Source organism: Corvus moneduloides, chromosome Z (assembly GCF_009650955.1).
Source record: "Corvus moneduloides isolate bCorMon1 chromosome Z, bCorMon1.pri, whole genome shotgun sequence".
Classification (NCBI taxonomy): Eukaryota; Metazoa; Chordata; class Aves; order Passeriformes; family Corvidae; genus Corvus; species Corvus moneduloides.
Window position 1 is genome coordinate 53,808,826 of NC_045511.1, and position 20,455 is coordinate 53,829,280.

Consider the following 20,455-nt stretch of genomic DNA (forward strand, 5'->3'; position numbering starts at 1 on the left):
ACTTGAAGTAGGATTGCTGTTATTCACTAGTATGAAATACTAGTTATGAGGCTTTTGATTTTTAAAGTATCAATAATACTGAATATCAGTGAATAAATGCATTCAGCTGTAAGCATGCATGCATTTGGCATGCATGCATACACACATTGGCAGCAAATAGTCTGGTTTTTATGCTATAGGCAAAGGCCCCAGAGGCTGTTGTACATTGCTACTGACTGTTTTTCTCAGACATACAAGACTTTTTAACGCACATGTACAGGATTAATAGCAGCAGTACCAGCTGTTTTTACTGAACCCAGGGAAAACCTCATTGCTTTACATTTACTCATCTGGGTTTAATTTGAAACAGTTTGCTGGTAAAATGTTTTTAAGTGCAAAAGGTATATTTTACATGTAATTCTCCACTGATTCTGGAAGAAAAGTCATTGTGCGTAATTTCTGGTGCATTGACAAGTAGGTCCCTCAAGGCAATATTTGGCCTTTTTTCTGCATATTTTATCCTTAATGTTGACATCCCCTAAAATGACTTCAGTAAGAAAACTTGTTAGTCAGAGTCAATGTGGATTCCTTTGCAGGCATTTGGTGGATTACACTGTCACTGGTTTAAGCCTTACGTGCATTCTTCAAAATCTGCATTACAGGGAACATCTGCTTTGTTGTTTGGAAAGTACTAAACATGATTACATTGGATGTGCTGCAGCAGAGGAAAATACAGGCTGGGAGAGTATTGGCTGGTGTGAGGATGAGGCTAGATTTAAGTCCAAAGGGGAACAGTATCCCCTTTTCAAAAACAATTGGCCAGTGGATTTGGCAGCATGGGTTTCTGAGTGTTTTTTGAGACATACCAAGGTCAGTTCTAACAAACATTCAGTACAGGCAGGCTGTGGAGGAGAAGCTAAATACAAAGGGGGTAGGAGAAGCAAACTTAGGGCTCATTTGTCTCCCACTGAAGTCATGGCTTATTTAATTTTTGCCCTTTAAATTTAAAGCAGCTGTTGCCATTTGAACCGCGTAACTGAAATATTTCAGCCACATGGTGGCAACTTTCCAGGCCACTAGCTTCATAAGCTTATATGGCCCTGGTATTAATAATACTTCTCTTCAGTAACAAAAGAAAGTATTTTCATGGCCATCTTTTTCCTATCATGAAACCTAGACAATCAGTAAATTTTAGTAATACCATCCTCTGCCGAAAACTCTTAGACCAAAACAAAGTTATTCTTATCTAATCTTAATCACTTGTTTGCTTCGTGAAAGACCTTGGTGATCTGAAGTAGAGGAAAACTTTACTTTCTAGGCATCCATCTTTTCTTCACCTTACATGTTATACTCTAATATTAAACAAAAGCAACATTTTATGTATCCTATTATGATGAAAATTAAGGGCCAACCTTCATGCTGACTCTCACTGAAAAGGTCTCTGAGGTGGTAGTAATCTTAAGTCCACAAAAAAGTCTACAGGGTGAAACAGTTCTTGGAAAACTGTTTTTCCCAACTCATACTTGCTGTGTTTTGTTTCATTCATACTGGCTGTATCTTTTTTTTTTCTTTTTTTTCCATTTTCTTTTTCTTTTGGGGGGTTGATGAATAGGTATCCCACTATGGAGCAGCTGGCTGACCAGTGGAGTGTGTGGAGCTCCTCAGCCTGACATGTGTGCCAGTAATGATGGATCATTTACTGTGGATATGTGTAGTCACTGGGGACAAGCTCTCCACTTTTAAAGATGATGGTTGCTGTACTAGCCACTATTTCAGGCTGGCAGGCATTGTACGCTGTTGTTCATGTTACTCCAAACAACTTTATCATGATAGTTCAGAGGTATCATAAAACTAACTGTGATAACCAGATGTAACATGGAAATGAAAAAAAAAAAAAGGTGCGTATGCATATACTTTAAATATGTCTTCTTTAGCTCCACATCCAGAAATTTTAAGTGATCTTCCACATGTAGGTTAAAAAGCTTCTGAAATGCCTAGTGTGTTCTCTGACCATTTCTTTTTTTCCAAATACTTCAGTGCAGGTGGGCAGTAGGGTCTGGCTGAAGCTTTGGTTAAGTCAGTTTGAGCTGTCTGCAGTTTCTCAGGGGCTACATCTCACAGGGAGCTGATGATTCGACCCTGTGGAGAAGAGCTGCTTTAAGGAGAATAGTTGACCAAAGCACTTCCAGGTACGCAGCTTGGGAAGGCACTGTATAGTCTCTTCAAACCATAAGCACACTTGAAGACTTGTGGCCATGCAGACTTCTGGGCAAGGACCACTTGCCTGTGAGGCTGCCAATTTCGCGTGCTGGAGCACATCATAACAAAGACTGCTGCTGTAGGGGAAGAGAATTCCTATCTCTTGCCAGCTACTCCACTGCAGCCATAGCCACGAGCTAGTGCAGAGTTTCCAGGCTTTTAATGCATTGAGTTCAGTATGCAACCATTGCTGTCATCAGGTGCAGCTGCACCTTCTCAGCTGAAAAAAACAATCTTGATAACTAAAAAGAAGCTCCTTTTACGCATTTACTTTTTATTTTTCATGACAGCTGATGCTGGTGTTGCTAAACAAATCCCCTACCTTCACTGCCTTTTCTCATATGAAACTGAAAATTGAAAGAAATTTTTCCAAGCTTTTAGGAATTTAAAGATTCTTTCCTTAAAAAGCTGAAACACTTGTTTGTTGGGTTTTTTAACACTATTAGAAAGTAACTAATTGCCTTCCTCTAGGTCTAAAGTTTGATTACAGATGAACACTTCCACTTTAAATTATATTCTTGAGGAGAAGGGTTACACAATTTTTAGGCTGAAGTGGTGGCAGTGGAAGAGACTAATACTCTTGAATATGTTTTAAGAAAATAAGTATTGTATTCTACACTGTGAAACATATTCTTATATAGACATACATATAGTATGTGATAAGTATGGCATAAAACTTCTCAGAAGAGAAGAGCAATTTTTTTTAAATGTATACTATTCATTGTAAGCAGCAGCTTATATAGTCAATCATTCAGTCACGTCCACCCCATGTTGAGTGTTTTGTTTCTAAGAAAGGTCCCCTGAGTAATTGAGCAACAGAACTGGAATTCTGTTGTGGTTATGTTAACAAATAAGTTTTAAAAATTCAAATGTTGTTAATCACTTTGGTGTTTAAAAGCATGTTATGTTCGTAAGTACAGGTATATGATCATGGTCATTAAAACTATCAGATTATTCTAATAATCTTGTTTAAGTATTTTAGTCTATAATAATCTGTAATAGTCAGCTAGTAAGTCATCAGATGGTGTACCAAACTTTATTAGTACATGATAATCTGTGTGATAAGTGTGGTTTTGATATGAATTTTGACAAATTACTGAATTAAATTCTGGAGTGGCTGCATGCTCCTTAAAAGATACTATGTATTTCTTTCTGAATCAGGAACATACAGGTGAACATTTGATAATTTCATTCATTTTTTTAACACCACTTAAAGTGAAATCCATGTATTGCCTCATAGGTTCTTTGACTTGAGAGTTTAGTGCATAAACAAAGCAAAGCAAAAGTACGTGGACCATTTTGTATGTCCAAAATACATACACAGACAGCCTCAGAGTCAGTATGTTTTCACTGTTCTTCTGACCTGTCTGTAGCTTTTTGTTTGTAGAATCTTTTGTGGAAACACAGTTCATACATTCAAAGATTCCAATTTAGGCCTTATTTTATAAAATTCAAATCTTTCCCAGAGAAGTATTCTTTAAAAAAACTGGTCAATTTTCTCAGAAATAATATTATCAGATCTTACCCATTTCCATGGATGGAAGCTTACAATTCCAGTCACAGCATATTTTAGGTAAATGTGTTTTTATTGAAACAATATGTGGGATTTTTGTCTCTTCCACCCAAAATTACTTAAAAGAATTTTTAAAATGGAAGTCTGACAACAATTTAAAATTTCAAAATAAGACAAACCTAGTTATTCAAAAAGTACTATGGAAAATATCAGACTAATTACAGTAAAAATAAACAGCAGTTCATGTTTCTAATGTATATGAATAGAAGCTCAGTGAATACAGAATTTATAATTGCACAGTACTTATATAATAGTATATAATTTAGTTGCTATAATAGCAAAGAGAAATACTGCTGCCTTGTTGCATTGACAGGGTGTTTAGAAAGTAGTACATTAGCTATCAGAAAACAACAGTATGGCAATTTGAGTAACAGTTGGAAATAACCTACATGACTTAAATTGAACATACTTGCATGCAAATTCTGGATAATAACTGTGTAGTAATTTCTAATATTTCAGTAAATGGTATGTGCCATGCATTTGTGAGATCTGCTATATTCACACAACTGATTTAACAGTGACGTGAAACAGGCCCATTCTGCTGCCAATATGTCTACAGATACACTTATAGGCACACACACAGAAACACAGAACTGTATCAGAAGAAAATCTCACACAATTATCAGTGAAAATGAATCCCAATGTATATTTAAATTTATAAGTGCTAATAAATTAGACTACTATTATAGGCATTCATTTAAAATGGAAAAAGGTAGCACAAATTGAATGGCAAGTTGAACTTGAGTCAGCAGTTCCATGGCCAGCGTGTCAGGAAGGGGTCAAGTGTGTCCTGGGGGCATCAGGCCCAGCATCACCAGCTGGGCAAGGGAGGGGATTGTCCCACTGTGCTCTGCGCTGGGGCAACCTCACCTCAAGTGCTAGGAGAGCTTTTGGGCACTGCAGTGTAAGAAGGTTATAAAGCTATTAGAGAGTGTCCAAAGGAGGTTGCAAATATGGGGAGGGGTCTGAAGGGAAAGCCGCACATGGAGCAGCTGAAGTCACTTGTCATATTCAGCCTGGAGGATGCTGAGGGGAGACCTCATCACAGTCCACATCTTCCTTGTGAGGGGAAGCAGAGGGGCAGGCACCAACCTCCTCTCTGGTGACAAGTGACAGAATCTGAGGTAACGGCCTGAAGTTAACTCCCTGAAGGGGAGTTAAGCTGCATATTAGGAAAAGGTTCTTCATCCAAGTGTGGTTGGGCACTGGAACAGGCTCCCCAGGGAAGTGGTCTCAGCACCAAGCCTGACACAGTCGAGGATTGTTTGAGCAATGCTCTTGGAGACATGGTGTAATTCTTGGGGCTTTCCTGTGTAGCACCGGCAGGTGGATTTTGATGATCCTGGCCAGCTCAGGATACTCTATGATTCTGTGATTCTATGTTTGAAATGAGAGCATGAAAATCAGGTTTTGATTTTCATAATATACTGATACAAAGTGCACCAATCGTGTAGGTCCGTACAGTTTCTATTGCAAGAAGTGTAGGACACAGAGTACCTGACCTCTTGCCTCTGGCTGACCAAAGCTTCCAGAAAGAACTATGGCATTTTATTCCTACCCAGTGTGGCAGGAATGTACCTACACAAGTACCTTGTTTTCCCAATATTTGCTGAACTTCACAGCCTTTTGAGAATAAATCTTGAAATTAGCTTAGAAAGGAACAGATTCACATGAATTCAAATATAACATTTATGTTGTCTAATGCTAGGTTTTTCTCTCTTTTACAGACAAGCATTTTCAATGTGTTGGATTTTCTGCTGTAGAGATTCTTGTTTTTTTTAAAATATTTAAGCACAGCTATTACCGCTGGAATTTTCACACATAAAGACCAAATTAAAATAATGATAAATACTACACACACATATATATGTATATACATGCATGTATAAATTGACATGTATACATATCTCTGTGTATATATATACACAAATATATAAAAATACATATATGTGAATGTATAGTTATATATGTATTTTTAGAAGTTGAGCCATTTGATTTTATTGGAGGCAACAGTCCTTCTTAGAGTGCTCTTCTCATCAACAGTTTTGGGGTACCAAGCAACACACTCTGAACACGGAATAAAAGTGCAAATTCTCTTGTATCTAATCCCTGGCCAGGAAGGGTCCTCCTTCCCCTTCTCATACAGGATCACAATCACATTACAGTACCTGAAATTGGTCTCCCTATACTTGAAATTATCATCATCCAGGCCTAAGTTCTAATGTTTTCACTCACAACCTAGGTAATGAAATTAGGATAATGGTACTGGTTAGATGAAACAATCAGATGCCATTAGTCTTTCGGTTTTACCCAAACTGAGTTCTGTGAAATGTTTGAAGAGGGCAATACCTTGGCTGTTCAAGGATTGAGGCCAATGTCTCAGTTACATATTACTTCCTCACAAGAAGTGACATGTATTAAATCACAGTTGTCTTAAATGTCATCATTTTTATTTGGTTTAATACTTTCAAGTTTTCCAATCGAAAGCCAAGAATAAATGTTACTGAAATTTTCCAGCTTACAAGTTATTTGTATTTACATCATGCTATTAAAGCAGTGAAATTCTGTATTATATGTAGTTTTTCCAAGACACACAAATCCTATTAAATAGTATTAGAAATTCTGGTATTTTTGCAATGGATTTGCTTGCCATTCTCTTTTTTCATTATAAAAACATGATGGCATGTAAAGACTCTCTTCCATCAAGCAGCAAAAAACGGTTGAATGTGCTTGAAATACTTGTGAGAAAACCATAATGAATAATGTTTGTAAAGGTGCAAATGAACGAACTGGTTGATTATTATATTATTCAGGTGTTTGCACACTTGGAGGCACAGCTTCCCAGGAAAAGAAGTTTTCCTTGAAATAATATCATGATTTGTTTTAGGCTATTTGATCATTCCATGGAAGGATTCAAAAACTGGGAGTTTATGACTACTCACTGCTGGAGTGAAAAAGCAGCGGGTGATTGGATCTTGGAAATCTGTGACACTCCATCTCAGCTGAGAAATTTCAAGACTCCAGGTAGGACTCTAACATTTATTTGGGCTCTGTGAATTCTGAAAAGTGCTTGCTATTTTCCACCTTTTATTTACAGCTGGAATATCTGTAAATAAAATGTCTGGACCACACACTGGTTTTAGTGTGAAGCCATAGCTGGGAAGATCATTATTCTAAATTTCAGTTATCAGTGCACTCTTCATTTTTATGTTACTGTTATATACCTTTTAAGACACATGGTTCACTTTTATTCTGGCTTATTTCTTTTTTTTTTTTTTTAGATTAATTTCTCCCTAAAAAATTTAATATACAGATCAGCCTTACTCAACCACTGTTGATAGAATTGAATGAGAATTTTAATTCTGTATTTATACTCTGCTTTAGCTGTGTCATGTTCTGATAGCCAATCTCAACTTTTAAAATCAGCTTCTTTGTCCAGTCATCAAATCCTATTTTCTTATTGGCTAACTCAGTAGCCTGCATAACCTGATTTTAGTTTTTTAGGATAGTAAACCAGCAATCATAAGCCAAAATTTTGAAAAGCTTTTACACAATATGTGGTTAGTAAGTCCCTAATGAAGACCAAGATAATGTTTGAGTTTCAAAATTTCTGAGCAGGGAACAACTTGAAGACTCTGATAACTTCTTACAGTTGTCAGGCCAGTGTTATTCAAATGTTAGCTGTATAGTCATGTGGTTAACTTTAAGCACAGCATTTTGAAAATCTTGATTATCTTCACCTAGAGCTCTGCAAGAAAACACCAACATTGCCAGTGTTTTAAATTTTACTTTATCACCACTGATCACTTCTCACCATAGCTTTGCAGTCATGAAAGGTTCTTAGCCAAATGATGTTAAACACACCACTAAATGACAAGCAGAGTTTCCAGTATACTAAAAAGGGGTATGCACTAAATGTGTTTGGAAAAGCAGCCATAGACTATAAGCAAAACTGCCCAGGAATTCAAGAGGAGGTTTTGTGTTTGGGTTTCTTTTTACTTTTCAGTGCTTTAAAATTTAATTGAGGAGAGGTATTAAGCAGCAAATAAGTAATTTAATTTTAATCAGATTACTCAAAAGAGTTAAAAATCAAGTATTTTTAATTCCATTTTGCACTTGTTGTTCCTGATGCATCCAGGAACATCTCTGGTGTGAAGGACAAGTTAGGGTAGCTCTTCACCTTTGTGTGTACCGGAACCCATTGGTTCATCCAGCAGGCATGAAGAACAGCCACAGAGCAACACATTTTAGCTATTTCCCTCTTTTCTTCCCTGACACATGCCTTGCACTAAAAAAGAGGTAGCATGGAGCCATTTTGCAAACTTTTAATCTGGGCAATTCTCTAGACATATTTTACAGGCCTTTTACGTCATCAGGATGGTCTCAAAGTGGCCTGCTACATTTCCAGCTTTACAGTTCAAAGCCTGTTCCTGCACACTCCTGCACACTACAACTACATTTATGGTTGTATAGGTCTTACCAATTTATTGATTTCAATACTTTATAGATACTCTTCTCAGTGGAATTGATTTCCTTTCCTCCATCAGAACTAAGGCCTAAGGATGCAACTCTGGGAGAAAAGGCTCAGTAAGGCTAGAGGATTGGGAGAAAGTCGGTCTACAAAACTAAGGGGTGTGGAGGAAGCTGATATACTGCAAGAATCCTGCTGGAGAGCTTATTCTCTACTTTGTTTTAAGCACAATGCAGAACACTGCTTGAGACTAGTTTGGTTTTTACGTGCATTTGGTTTTCACAAGATGCAGTGTGGTTGTGAATTTGGATCCTGGTTCATTGTATACTGTCTAGTAATGTATCCCCCATCTTTCTAGAGCAGTGATTGCCCTCTGATGAAAGCTGTCCAGTAACTCTTCTGTTCAAAAAGATTTGGAAGTGCCTGCCATATATTAGTGGTGGATAAATTCAGCTGTTTGGGCATATCGGGATTAGTCTCTGCACTGAAGAGAACATGAAGTAAACAAAAGGTGCTTAAACATAATTTATGCCTGGTGCCTCTCCAGTTCATGGTGCCTCTTCAGTTTATCACCATAGCCTGCAGTTTATCACACTGATATCATCATCATGCCTGTTTCTTGTTTGTGTTCTGTGCATGTGTTTCTTAGCTCCTGAAAGATCTTACAATTAAGAGTTGCCATTAAATTAAAAAGAAAGACCCAATGTGTCATCATATCCCTGCAGTGGCAAGGTAATGCCATATCTGTTACCTGAAAAGAAATGCAGAGTCCAGTTCATAAAAGTAGTGCATGTAATTTCTACATTTAATTCTGTAGAGTTTATGGAGATGGACATATGTTTGCCATAAAACATTGTGATGTACCCTTTCTTCTATAAATACAATATGGGACCTTTGGTATACATCCGAAGTAAAAGCAGGGAAAGGATTATTCTAGCCAAACTAAATGATGGAATCAGCCAAAAATGGGGAAAGAAAGATTTTGGCTTAAATGTGCGTATTTTGTTTATTCATTATAAAAGTGTGCGTGTATGTATATATACTTAGTTATTGAAATATTTCATTGTGCAAATTAAACCCACCTTGAGGAAGACTTCATTTGCTTGCTGGCAAGTCACATGAATTTTTCTCCTCTTTATTTACTGAACTGTTCTTGCAAGGCAGCTAATCTCCTGAGAGACCCTACATTATTCTCCTTGCTGCTCTTTTGCTTTATGTATGCATTCGGACTAACAATCCTTCCTGCGGTGATGGTAGTACAAGACCTTCTGTATGTGTAAAATGCAGACACAGTATGCTGTGCCTTAGGAGCATTTTTACCTGTGGTTGTTTGTAGTTGGTTCTTGTGAATACTTTTATCAGGGTTCTGGGAAAAAATATAAAACTTTGGGAAGTTGAGTGAGTTTTGCCTCATAATAAAAGATGAGGATAAAAAGATCTGAATAACTTAATAAAACACATTTCTTTTTTCTTGCATCCAGTGTATTATGGTTTATATGCTGTAGAAGTGGTTTAAAACACAAAAAAGGCAGGGACTGGACATGGAGAAGCTGTATTTTAGAAAGGGATGTGATGACTGCATATCTGGTTAAAAATTATCTCCCTGTGTGACTTCTTTTTAAAAAAGAAAAGTGTCATTAAGGACACAGTTGGATCAGTCTAAAGAGTATTGAGATGTAACTTGATTCCCACATGTCTTTAGAGGAAGAAAATACGTGATTTGGATCTTTTTAATCTAATGGGTCTTTAAGAGCTACCTGTCTGTGGGTAGGAGAAGACAAATTGAAAACAAGGTGTATGCAGTTTTACAGCCAAGGTAATTAGCCCGTAGTGTGGCAGCAGGTGTGGTAGACTTGTCAGCAGTTAATTTTTTAAATCAAGATCAAATGTCTCTTTAAAGAAAATTATAATTCAGATGTGAAAAGCTGAAAGCTACTGTGTGACACAACTGCCACATGATGTAGTCTCTGTCTGTAGTTTCTGCTCAAAAACTGAGTGTAGAGCAGAGGTTTCATATGAAGTGTAGAAATTTTTGTCTCGGAGGCTTGGCAAGAGACATAGATTCATAGAGGTAACATAGATTCCCATCTTTAGCCCTAGTATAAGCTATTTAAAAGAAATTTGTTTAAGATCTGTCAGGTAGTGTATTTGCTTATTGTTGCTTACTGCTAAAAGCATGCATGTACAAGGAGAGAGATGCTTGTCTTTGTCTTTGCCATGTCAGTGGAGGTTACCAGATGACATTGGGAAAATACAGGAAATCACTTGTAAAGGTCAAATTAATTTGCTTGCACAGATTGGAAAAGTCCAAGTGAACGACGTTTCAATTTATTGAGTATCATTAAAATTAAAGAAGAGGAAGATTGCTTGAATTTAATTTTACACAAAGTATAATACATTATTTTCTTGAGAAGAGTCATACCTGAATTACATTTCTCATTAAATAATAGCTCTCCTTGGAAAGAATTTTAACCACAGGCTCCAAAACAGGATCATTCAAATTCTCCCTGCTTCTCTAATTTCTCTTTGTTCTGATAAGAATTTGACATTTATAACGAGCTATTCCAGCACACATTAACATAACCAAGACAATAGGATGATACCAAACTTAGGTTTGCACCTTTTCAAGCAGGGATGTGGGTTTTATTCATCATTACTTTTAGGCATTATTTCAGGCCTGAGTGTTTTTGCTCTTTCTCCAAGTTAATTCACCTAGTAGTATAGAGAGAAAGATGGGGACTGAAAGTTCACCCTTTATGTTCTGACAGCATGAACTTGAAACACCTTTATCTTTTTATTCTTCCCCCAAAAAAAACTTACCAGAAAGTCAGATAATGCTTCAGGTGGCCAGACAATTTTTTCTGTCTTCATTCAAATATTAAGAGGATAAAATGCTAATCATGATTGCAGACAATACAGTGATATATCTGCCAAATAACTGGCACAAATAAATTAGAAATTATGCTGGTTGAGTGGGAAACTGATGTTCTTCCACTGAGATTTTAAGAGAGGCTGTTTCTTGTTCATCAAGTTGTGTCCTACAAGTCAATGAAAGGTACTCTTATGTAATCCCTTTATTAAGTCAGAATTCTGAATACATCTACTTAGCTAACAGATCTCAAATTATAATTACCAGACAATTAATAATGTTCTGAGTGGAAGACGAAATCCAGAGCAAATCCACCTTATTGAGTACCATATACATATTCCAAATAACTGTATGCCCAGATGTTTTGTTTATTGTTTACATTGAATTCAGCCCATGGTGCAAACCTTTGCTAAACCTACAAGAGATTTGCAATGAAAATACAGTGTAAAGATCTGATTGAAGAAAATAGCTTTCTCAGCTAATAGTAAAACAACTGTTTCACTTACTTGAAAGGCAGTGTCTTCCATACCTACTCATAACAACATGCTTAAAAGTGACATACTTTTGTAAGACACAGAAAAGAGAAGTAGTTCTGAAAACAGTTTTATAATACTTAACTTCCAGGAAAATTGAAAGAGTGGTCCTTAGTACTGTATGGAACATCCATCCAGCCTTACTCACCAAGAAATGATTTTTCCAAAGTGGAAAGAGTGCGCTCTAGTCCAGTTGAAGACCCTACAGAAGATTATACAACAGATGACTATTCAGGTGTGTACATTCATTTACTCTATTTGTGCATTTACTGAAACTTAATGGCTTTAAGGATGACCTGAGAACCTGCATGTGTAAAATGTTCAGTAAATTGGATTCTTCATTGAAAATGGGAAGTATTTGTTTCATAATTTTAAGTTAAGTGTTTGAGTTTGTATGCATAGAGCTATATATTTTTAAGCTACAATTAACATGCTATGAAGAATGCACTGTTTTGCATATAAGTATGTAAAGCTATATATACTTATGCACATATCAATATATATGGGAAGAACTTTATCTTCTACATCTGTGTTGTTTCTCAGTGATCCCTAGAGAAGTTTTTCAGCCTTGTCATTAGACTTTAATAGAGCTAGATTTTTAGCACTGCAAAATAAGTCAAGTGGGCAGTTTGTTACATGTAATCCACCATTAGCAGTACCATGTGATGAATGTGAAGTGTATCTCTGGCCAGCAAAAAGGAGAACAAAGTTCAATTTAGTATTTTCTGTTATTCCATTCTCCTTTCATACATGTCAGTCCCACAGTCTCTATTTTAGATGGAGAGCTGCAGAACTCCTTGTTTTGGTAGGTAATGAAACACTACTATCTCTACTGTAAAGGTCACTAACTTCTTAAAGTTTTGTACGAAGCAAACTCTACACATTTCATTCAGGAGAGAGCAGTGATCCTGGAAGTTGTAACTTCACCCACAGTCATTGTTCACCTGCATAAAGGCAAGACTTGATGGTTCTCTCCTCCCATAGCAGGAAGGCTCTATTTGAAAACTGTAAGAAAAAATTGATAGAATATCTTGAGTTGGAACAGATCCACAAGCATTATCAGGCCTAACATGAGTGCAGGTGAGATGGAAGACATGCGAATCAGTGGGTATTAGCTGAGGCTTTTGCAGCATGTAGCAGCACAGAGCATTGGGGCCCTGTTGTCTGGTTCCTTGGGTCATGGTAGCCACTTGGACCTTGGACCGGTTGATATCCACTCAGCAACCAGAGTAGCCACTGATCATAATATTCATACTGATTTATGTTTTTATTTTATTTATGCTTTTTATAAGTTATTTTGCTAATCATTCCTAATTATGAATTACAGAAGCTTTCACACATTTCCAAATAAAACAAGGATGCCATACTTGTTAAAAAAGCTTGCCTTTTGTTTTTAAGTTTTGAATTGAAATCAAACAGGTATTCAGGAAACCTCCCAGTCCAGCCATCCAGGAGCCACTCTTGCAGTCATGCTCTCAACACTTGAGCTAGGACCGAGGCCCCTTCAGAGCTACACACCCCACACTCACACAATCAGACCAGGTTTCCTTACTAGCTCGACCCTAGTTTTCCCATAGCAGAGTCTCAGACTTCCCAATACTTAGAATAATTTAATCTTGGTGCAGTAACTAAATAACAAAATAACAGCTTGAGCTGAGTGCCTCTGAGAAGGGACCCAGAACAAGGGAAACCCTGGGCTTTTATACCCTTACAGTTTAAGTGCATGGAAGTCTCAGTGTCTTTGGCTGTTGCTGTGTCTCTAAGTGTCTGGTCACCTGACCAGTACCACAGGTCTCCGTGTCCTTTTTTATGTGAAGTGTCTGCATGGCCTCTTGCTTGGAGCTTCTGCCACCCAGAGCTCAATCTCGAGCTCACACTGCAGGCAGCAAACCAAGCTACCTGTGCTAAATGTAGTCCTTAACACAGGAAAGCAAAGTAATCGCATTCTGCAATAAAATACTGTGTTTTAAGGTGTCCCAAGAACTAAATGAGAAGTTTTAATCCCTTTGGCCATCTGTATTCTGTTTTTACTACAGGTCCCTGCAATGCAGAATGCAGTAAAGTAGGGTGTGATGGGCCAGGACCAGATCATTGTACTGACTGTCTGCACTATTACTACAAATCTAAAAACAACACCAGGTAAGACAAAGAGAAAAAAAACTTCACTTCATTGATTTCTTGGTATATATCTTAACTTTCTTTCATTTTCTTTTCATTGCAGTCATGGATTTTCCCCTGACTTTAAAAAATTTTCTTTGGAGTTAAAAAAACCCCAAACTCTAGCTTACCAGAATTTATACTACAGCTTAGAAAAACCCTTCTCTGATTATATCCCCACCTCTTTTTTTTCCCTAAGAGGCTCTCTCTGTATATGTATATATATATATATATATATATATATGTATGTAGACTCTCATGGCTACTATAGCTTAAGTGAACAGGACAGGAAGAAATGTAGATGGTCAAAAATTACACTGTAGGCTGACAAGCCATCTGCTAGTGAGGTAGCATATGTGTAGGGACATAAATGCAAGACAGTCAGCTTGATGCAGTGCCTTGCAGGGTTGCATCTTAGTAAACACATGGTCCTTAGAAAAGCAACAATGCTGAGAAATACTTCTGCTTTGCAGTCATGGTCCAGGAATGTGGTGGCAGGTTATTTCATTAACAATTCTGCCTTCTCTTCCCTGCTGTCTGCAGGATCTGTGTTTCGACCTGCCCACCTGGTCACTACAATGCAGACAAGAAACGATGTAAAAAATGCTCACCCAATTGTGAAACCTGTGTTGGAGGCCAAAATGACCAGTGCATGACCTGTAAATCTGGCTACTACCTGAATGAAGTAACCAATAGCTGTATTACCAACTGCCCTGATGGGTTTTACCTGGATAAGAGTTAGTATTTCTTGTTGGTTTTGTATTGCGGGCTACAGAATTTGATCTGGGGAGGTTGCTGGGATGGTTATGAGCAGAAAAAGTGTATGTTGATGCATATATCTCTTATCCTATTCCTTTTATTAAATTGTTGCCAAGTGTGATCAAGAATGTCCTGAATAATTTGCCTTTATTTTAAAAACCATACTTGTTGCAGGATGTCTTTTCAGCTGGGGATGGCTGGGAGTAACAGTAGCATAACTAGGGCAGCTCAAGAGCAAGTCAGTTGAAGGATAGAACAGGTTATCGCTGCCTGGGAAAGGGACAGACAGCGCCTACATTCTGACCATGAGGAATTCCCCATTCAGCCAGATTATATGGCACCAGAAGTGAGAGCTGAGAAACTGGCCGTGGCCAGTGAATCAGAGCTCTAAGAAAAACAATTTCTTCAGATGTGACATGGTTGCAAATAATGTTTCTGACAGACCTAAGTACCTAAAGAGTGATGTGACTGCCCAAGAGCAGTAATCCTCAGCCGTGATGGATACTGCCTTCAGCTTCCTCCTGTGATTGCCAAGTAGACTGTCCGTGTTTAATTTCCAGCTTTGGCTAGCAAAAAACACTTAGACATGTATTCAAACATGCTTAAAACTGCAGTGACTTTTGTTGTCTTTAGACACTCCTTAGAAGATAAATGTGTTCTCAGGAGCTTTGTTCATCTAGGTACCTAACCTTTTGCTTTCTCCAGCATGAAGCTGTGTGTTTTTGAGAATTAGTAAAAACAGGTCTTACCTTAATTCTTCCATTTTCACTGTGCGAGAACTACAGTAAAGAGAACTCTTCTCCACATAAATTAAGATGCATAGATGAAAATTTAGGATTAAATGGGAAAATTAAGTTTTTCTTCTCAGAAGGGTATGTGTCCCTGCATGTCAAAAGACAACAGGGCTGAAGAGAGAGAGACATTTCTTAAATAAGGGATCTCTAGAGATAAAAAGGCGGGTGTTAAGTGATTTATGTATTTACTTTGTTAAGATCAGATCTGTTTATGCAGGTGTGTCTTTTAGCACCAAATCAGGAAGACAGGACAGACTGCTTGCATGGAAGGGGTAAGATTGCAGGACAGTCTCCAGAACACATGGCAATCATTATTGCATATCACTCCTATATGAGAAGGTATCTTTAGTCCATATTATAAATAGTGAATGTAAATTTTTAATGTTTCTGAAAAGTTTTTAATGGCTTCAAAACGTATTTTTCTCAGGATGCAACTATAACTTCAAATGGATAGAAATGTTGTAAACCATTTGATATTTGATGGAAAAAGCTAGTAATAGGCAGAATTTTGCTATTTCAGTCTAGCTTGATGTTTTTGTCAAACTAGAAAGTCATGCAATACTATATTCACACAATTTTATCAAACAAAACTGACCAAGGTTTTCTGGGCTGTTTTCTTTTTTTCTCTTGTAGATAAGATTGTTTGTCGAAAATGTAGTGAAAACTGCAAGACCTGTGTTGAATTCCAAATTTGCACAGAATGCAGACATGGCCTAAGGTAAGGAAAATATGGTTGTCTCTAAACGTAGTATCTGAAGAGGTATATACAAGGCTGTAGATACACAATGAAGAACATCAGATAGCTATTTAACCTTGCATGGCCCTCATTTCATCTGTTCCAATGCTTTTTAGTCTTTAATAGTGTTCCTGTGTGCCAGTTTGGCTAACAACAGATTTTTTAGAAGGCCTTTCATTTCAGGTAACATAAAAGCCAGTCATATGGAAAACTGGCTTCTTCAAATTTTGACCTACACTATGTCAGTCAAGGATTATTTTAGAAGTAGAGTAAATGAATTATATTCATCTTTCTGATTCATTCAATGTGGTAGTTAGAAATTATTTTCTTATCTTTACTGTATTTTGTCATGTATGCAGTCATTCACTTATCTCAAGTACCTGAGGCTCAATTCTATTACAGCATAGTGATCATGTATTTTAAACAGCAGTGGAGATTTTTTCTTCAGAGGAGAACTTAATTATTCTTGAAAATGATAGATAAAACATACAAAGCAGCAGTGCACATTTCAAGCTCCTTTATAAAGAATGACCTTTTGATCCAAGTAGCAAAGGTCAAAAATCTTATAATATCCATGACAGACTGTATGCTGGCTTAGGGCCACAAAAAAATATGAAGTCAATATTCAGTGTCTGTAGGGATATTCTTTTGAATACAAGCATTGTGTTAATGTTTTAACACTGAGGTTTCATGTTCCATTAAAGTGAATTTTCATCTCTAAGTAAAAGCTGAATGTTTGCTTCTAGAACATCAATACCTGGATTCCTTTATTGAAATTGAAATATTAAAAAAAATTTAAAACACAACTTTCATGTTTTCTTGGGCAATATTAGCAAATTGAGAGTAATTTTAAGTAAATTTTTTTTTTAAATGTGTGGGTATACCAGATAAGTGGAGCCTTTCAGGACATGCATTTCGTATTCCATAGTTGTTCAAAACTTCCTGCATTTTCTTGGCAGAGGTATCAACGAGCAGGGCCTTCCTTGGCTGGGTCTTGAGAGGCCTGGATTCCAGATCTTCTCCATTACTGGCCCATTAAATAAACTTGGGCAAATTATTTTCCCATCTGTAAAAACATGTTAGTGCTATGTGTGTTGTAAAGCTCTTCGAGGTGTGTCACTGAGGAAAAATAAGAGAAAAGCAGGGGTTGTGAAAGTTCTGTTGAATTGCTAGTTTATTTTCTAAACTGAGACTGAATAGACCCTTGAAAATTTTCAGCGGTGCTGAGCTTACCCGACTTTTGTTGCAATCTGTAAAAGCATGGTTAGCACTCAGAGTGATAAACCCCGGAGCTCATTGGCATTTTTAGAAAAAGTGTTAAATTGGATGAATGCTGAGGTTCTGCAGAAGATAGTAAACATGGCAGAGAAGTCTTAGTTTTAAAAATAAATAATTTCAAAACAAAACCTAAATGCTAACAAACTGCTATAGGCACCTTTTAACAGGAAAGCAATAAACAGCTACTTCAAGGAATGCATTAAAATGTCACTCTTTATGCTATTTTTTTTCCTCTGTTACTCACATTTTTGCGCTCTCTCTAAAGTGCCTGCAGGCAGAATACCTCCAGCTGGATTCTTGACAAATCTCACAAGCCACACAGACCTGGCATTCAGTTAACAAGTCCCTTAGCATTTTTTTATGCTGACCCTGTGCTAAATTCCTGATGGATAATTGCATTTTACATGCCTGAATTTTTAGTGCTGTTTGTCATTGTTAATTTTTTGTCTGTCCCCTATTACTTGGTAGTATTTACCAAGAGTTTGTAAACAGCTTCTTTACTTCACCGTGGGCAAAAACTGCTTTGCATTCGCTTTTTAAGTGATTGGTGTCTCTAAATTTATAAAATATGCCCAGTGAAGGAAGCTGATGAATACTAGTATGTGTGTTGTTCTTTGGTTAAAAGAGAATTACTGGATTGTGCCCTATCTTGTTGTCCTCTGTTGTCGTTATGTGCCCTGTGCTTTTTTTCCTTTTTACAATAGTTTGCATGGCACCAGATGTGCTATCCGCTGTGAAGAAGGAAAATACCACAGTGGCAGAGAATGTGAACCATGCCACCGTTCCTGTGCAACATGTGCAGGTACCCCACTGACATTTGTCTACATAATTTTCATTCCATATGATTTTATTCCGCTGTGTCACAGTTACAGTATAACATGATTACATGTAAATCCTTCATTCTCTTACAGCTTTTAATTACATTTTAAATACGGCAAACTTCGTTCAGCTAGCATGGAAATCTACGTTTTTAATTGAAAGACTTCATATATTCCTTTCTTTTTCTTTCTTTTTCTTTTTTTTTAAATTTTAGTAGAACTGAATATGATTTCCAGTAATGCCTTCCATTTTCTTCCAGGAATGGAATAGTGACGGTAGATTTTGTGGGAGCTTTAGAACTGCAATCATTTATTTCAGAAAAAGATACACTGAAATTATGTAACTATTTATTCTGACAATGTACCTACCTTCTAACAATTTCTCTTTGGACTAAGGTGCTGGAATAGATGCCTGTATAAACTGCACACAGGGTTATTTTATGGAAGATGGAAGATGTGTGCAGTCCTGTAGTAGTGGTTATTACCTTGATCACTCCACTGAAAGCGGATACAAAAGCTGCAAAAGGTATGATCAGTGGCTAATACATCTGGCAGTATATCAGGCAGTATATTAATATATATAAATACTAGTATATTTGGCAGTATATTAGCTATTACTGTGTTGAAAATGATCATACTTACTAGAAGATAAAATACTGCTGACTCCAAAAAATACAAAAAAATTGTTGTTGTTATTATGATGATTATGATGATTTATATTCATATGGGTCTTATAAAAATATTTTTTCTGGTATATGTGTGTGACCTTCACTTTAAAACAGCCTATAGTGAGAGTGGAAGTAGATTCGCACAGAAGCGTAAAATTTACAAATCTGACAGGGGATCTGTATTTCTTAATAGCAAACAAAAATAATCAAACTATGGGTTTTTCATTGCAAGTTGATTACTATTTATAAAGACCATTTCATTTCTTCCACTTCATAATCACATTTATTTCTAAACTACTGTCCAGAATAACTTACCTGACTCAAGTGGACAAATGGCTAGATAAATCTTGGACAAAGTTGTGCTGTGCAAGGAAGGAACATTTTTTTCTATTCCATTCTTTCTTAAACAAATATCATTTTTTGCCTTTTGGAATAATTTATCACTGACTCTGATCTGAGTTCAGGGCAGGAAGGGAATCACTGTGTGTTTCAGTGTATTCCACATAAAAGACAATCAATATGTAATGAAAATATAATGGAGCAAGATGAGTAATGGAGGGACTGGGCATCATGTCAGCCATTTATATTCTGTAGCTTTAGTTTGTGCCTTTCTGGCACATGTATGCACCATCAGCTTGATATTTTTGCTGATTATTTTTGCATAGTTTCAAAGCACTAGAATAATGCAGCTGTGTAGTAAAAAAGCTTGAATAGAAAGTTGTTGATGGAAAGAAGAAGGATGGAGTTGCAGGGGTAGTCAATTATTTATTTTGATAATTAGTACCAGTAATATTATAGTACCTGATACCTCTAGAAAGAACAAACGAGTCCTTTGCAATGCTAAAGAGGTCTCCTAGGAAGTCTTATATTTGGTGAGGCAGGAAGACCAACGCCTGCCATTGTCTCTTAGGTGCGATGCCAGCTGTTTGGATTGCAGTGGCCCAGGAGACAGAAACTGTACGAGCTGTCCAAGTGGCTATAACCTAGACACTGGTGTCTGTGTCGTTGGAACAGTGTGCAAGGATGGTGAGTGCAAGTCTCTGAAAAGGTCCATTTTATCACTGCCAGCTTCTTCTTTTACATGTATTGGGTTGGTTTGGCCTGCTTCTCTTCTTCTTTTAAGTAACATCTACATAACTTTTTAAATTATTCAGGTGTATGAAGAGGAGAAATTTGCATTTGCATGTATTAGCAAGATTAGTCACATCCACTTTACCTGAATTTTCCTAAAATAATTTTTCCCATTGCCAACAACCTACTTTTCCTTCCTTAGCAATTTTTCAAAAGCCATTGCTTTCAACAGATTTTTGTATGAGGACCCTAGAGTACTATTAATAGAACTACATTTATCTATCTCACCACTTTAAACTGTGAAAGTGCTGGTAAGTAAAAACAATTTAAAGTGCCTGCAGTATTGCTTGACTCGTGTGAAAGGGTAGTGAGAAAAAAAGAATTCTGAAATAGGGAGCATGCAGTTTAGGGTGGAGATTTGAACTTCCTCCAAATTCCCTGTGGCAGCCAAGATAGCCTTCTTGTTGCATATGATTGGCTTAATTATTCA

General features: G+C 36.9%; 1 protein-coding gene across 4 annotated transcripts in view; it reads left to right on the forward strand.

Moving 5' to 3' along the window:
- PCSK5 (proprotein convertase subtilisin/kexin type 5) overlaps positions 1-20,455 on the forward strand; it is a 227,857-nt gene that overhangs the window by 151,966 nt on the left and 55,436 nt on the right. For 2 of the 4 annotated variants that reach the window (XM_032096048.1, XM_032096054.1), the window contains exons 13-20: positions 6,699-6,835; positions 11,776-11,919; positions 13,721-13,823; positions 14,385-14,578; positions 16,028-16,112; positions 18,113-18,210; positions 18,623-18,752; positions 19,805-19,920. In XM_032096048.1, coding sequence (XP_031951939.1) covers positions 6,699-6,835; positions 11,776-11,919; positions 13,721-13,823; positions 14,385-14,578; positions 16,028-16,112; positions 18,113-18,210; positions 18,623-18,752; positions 19,805-19,920 — 1,007 coding nt within the window. Of the gene's footprint in view, positions 1-6,698; positions 6,836-8,640; positions 10,000-11,775; positions 11,920-13,720; positions 13,824-14,384; positions 14,579-16,027; positions 16,113-18,112; positions 18,211-18,622; positions 18,753-19,804; positions 19,921-20,455 lie in introns of those variants that run through there. The other 2 variants (XM_032096049.1, XM_032096050.1) reach the window with 2 other exon arrangements.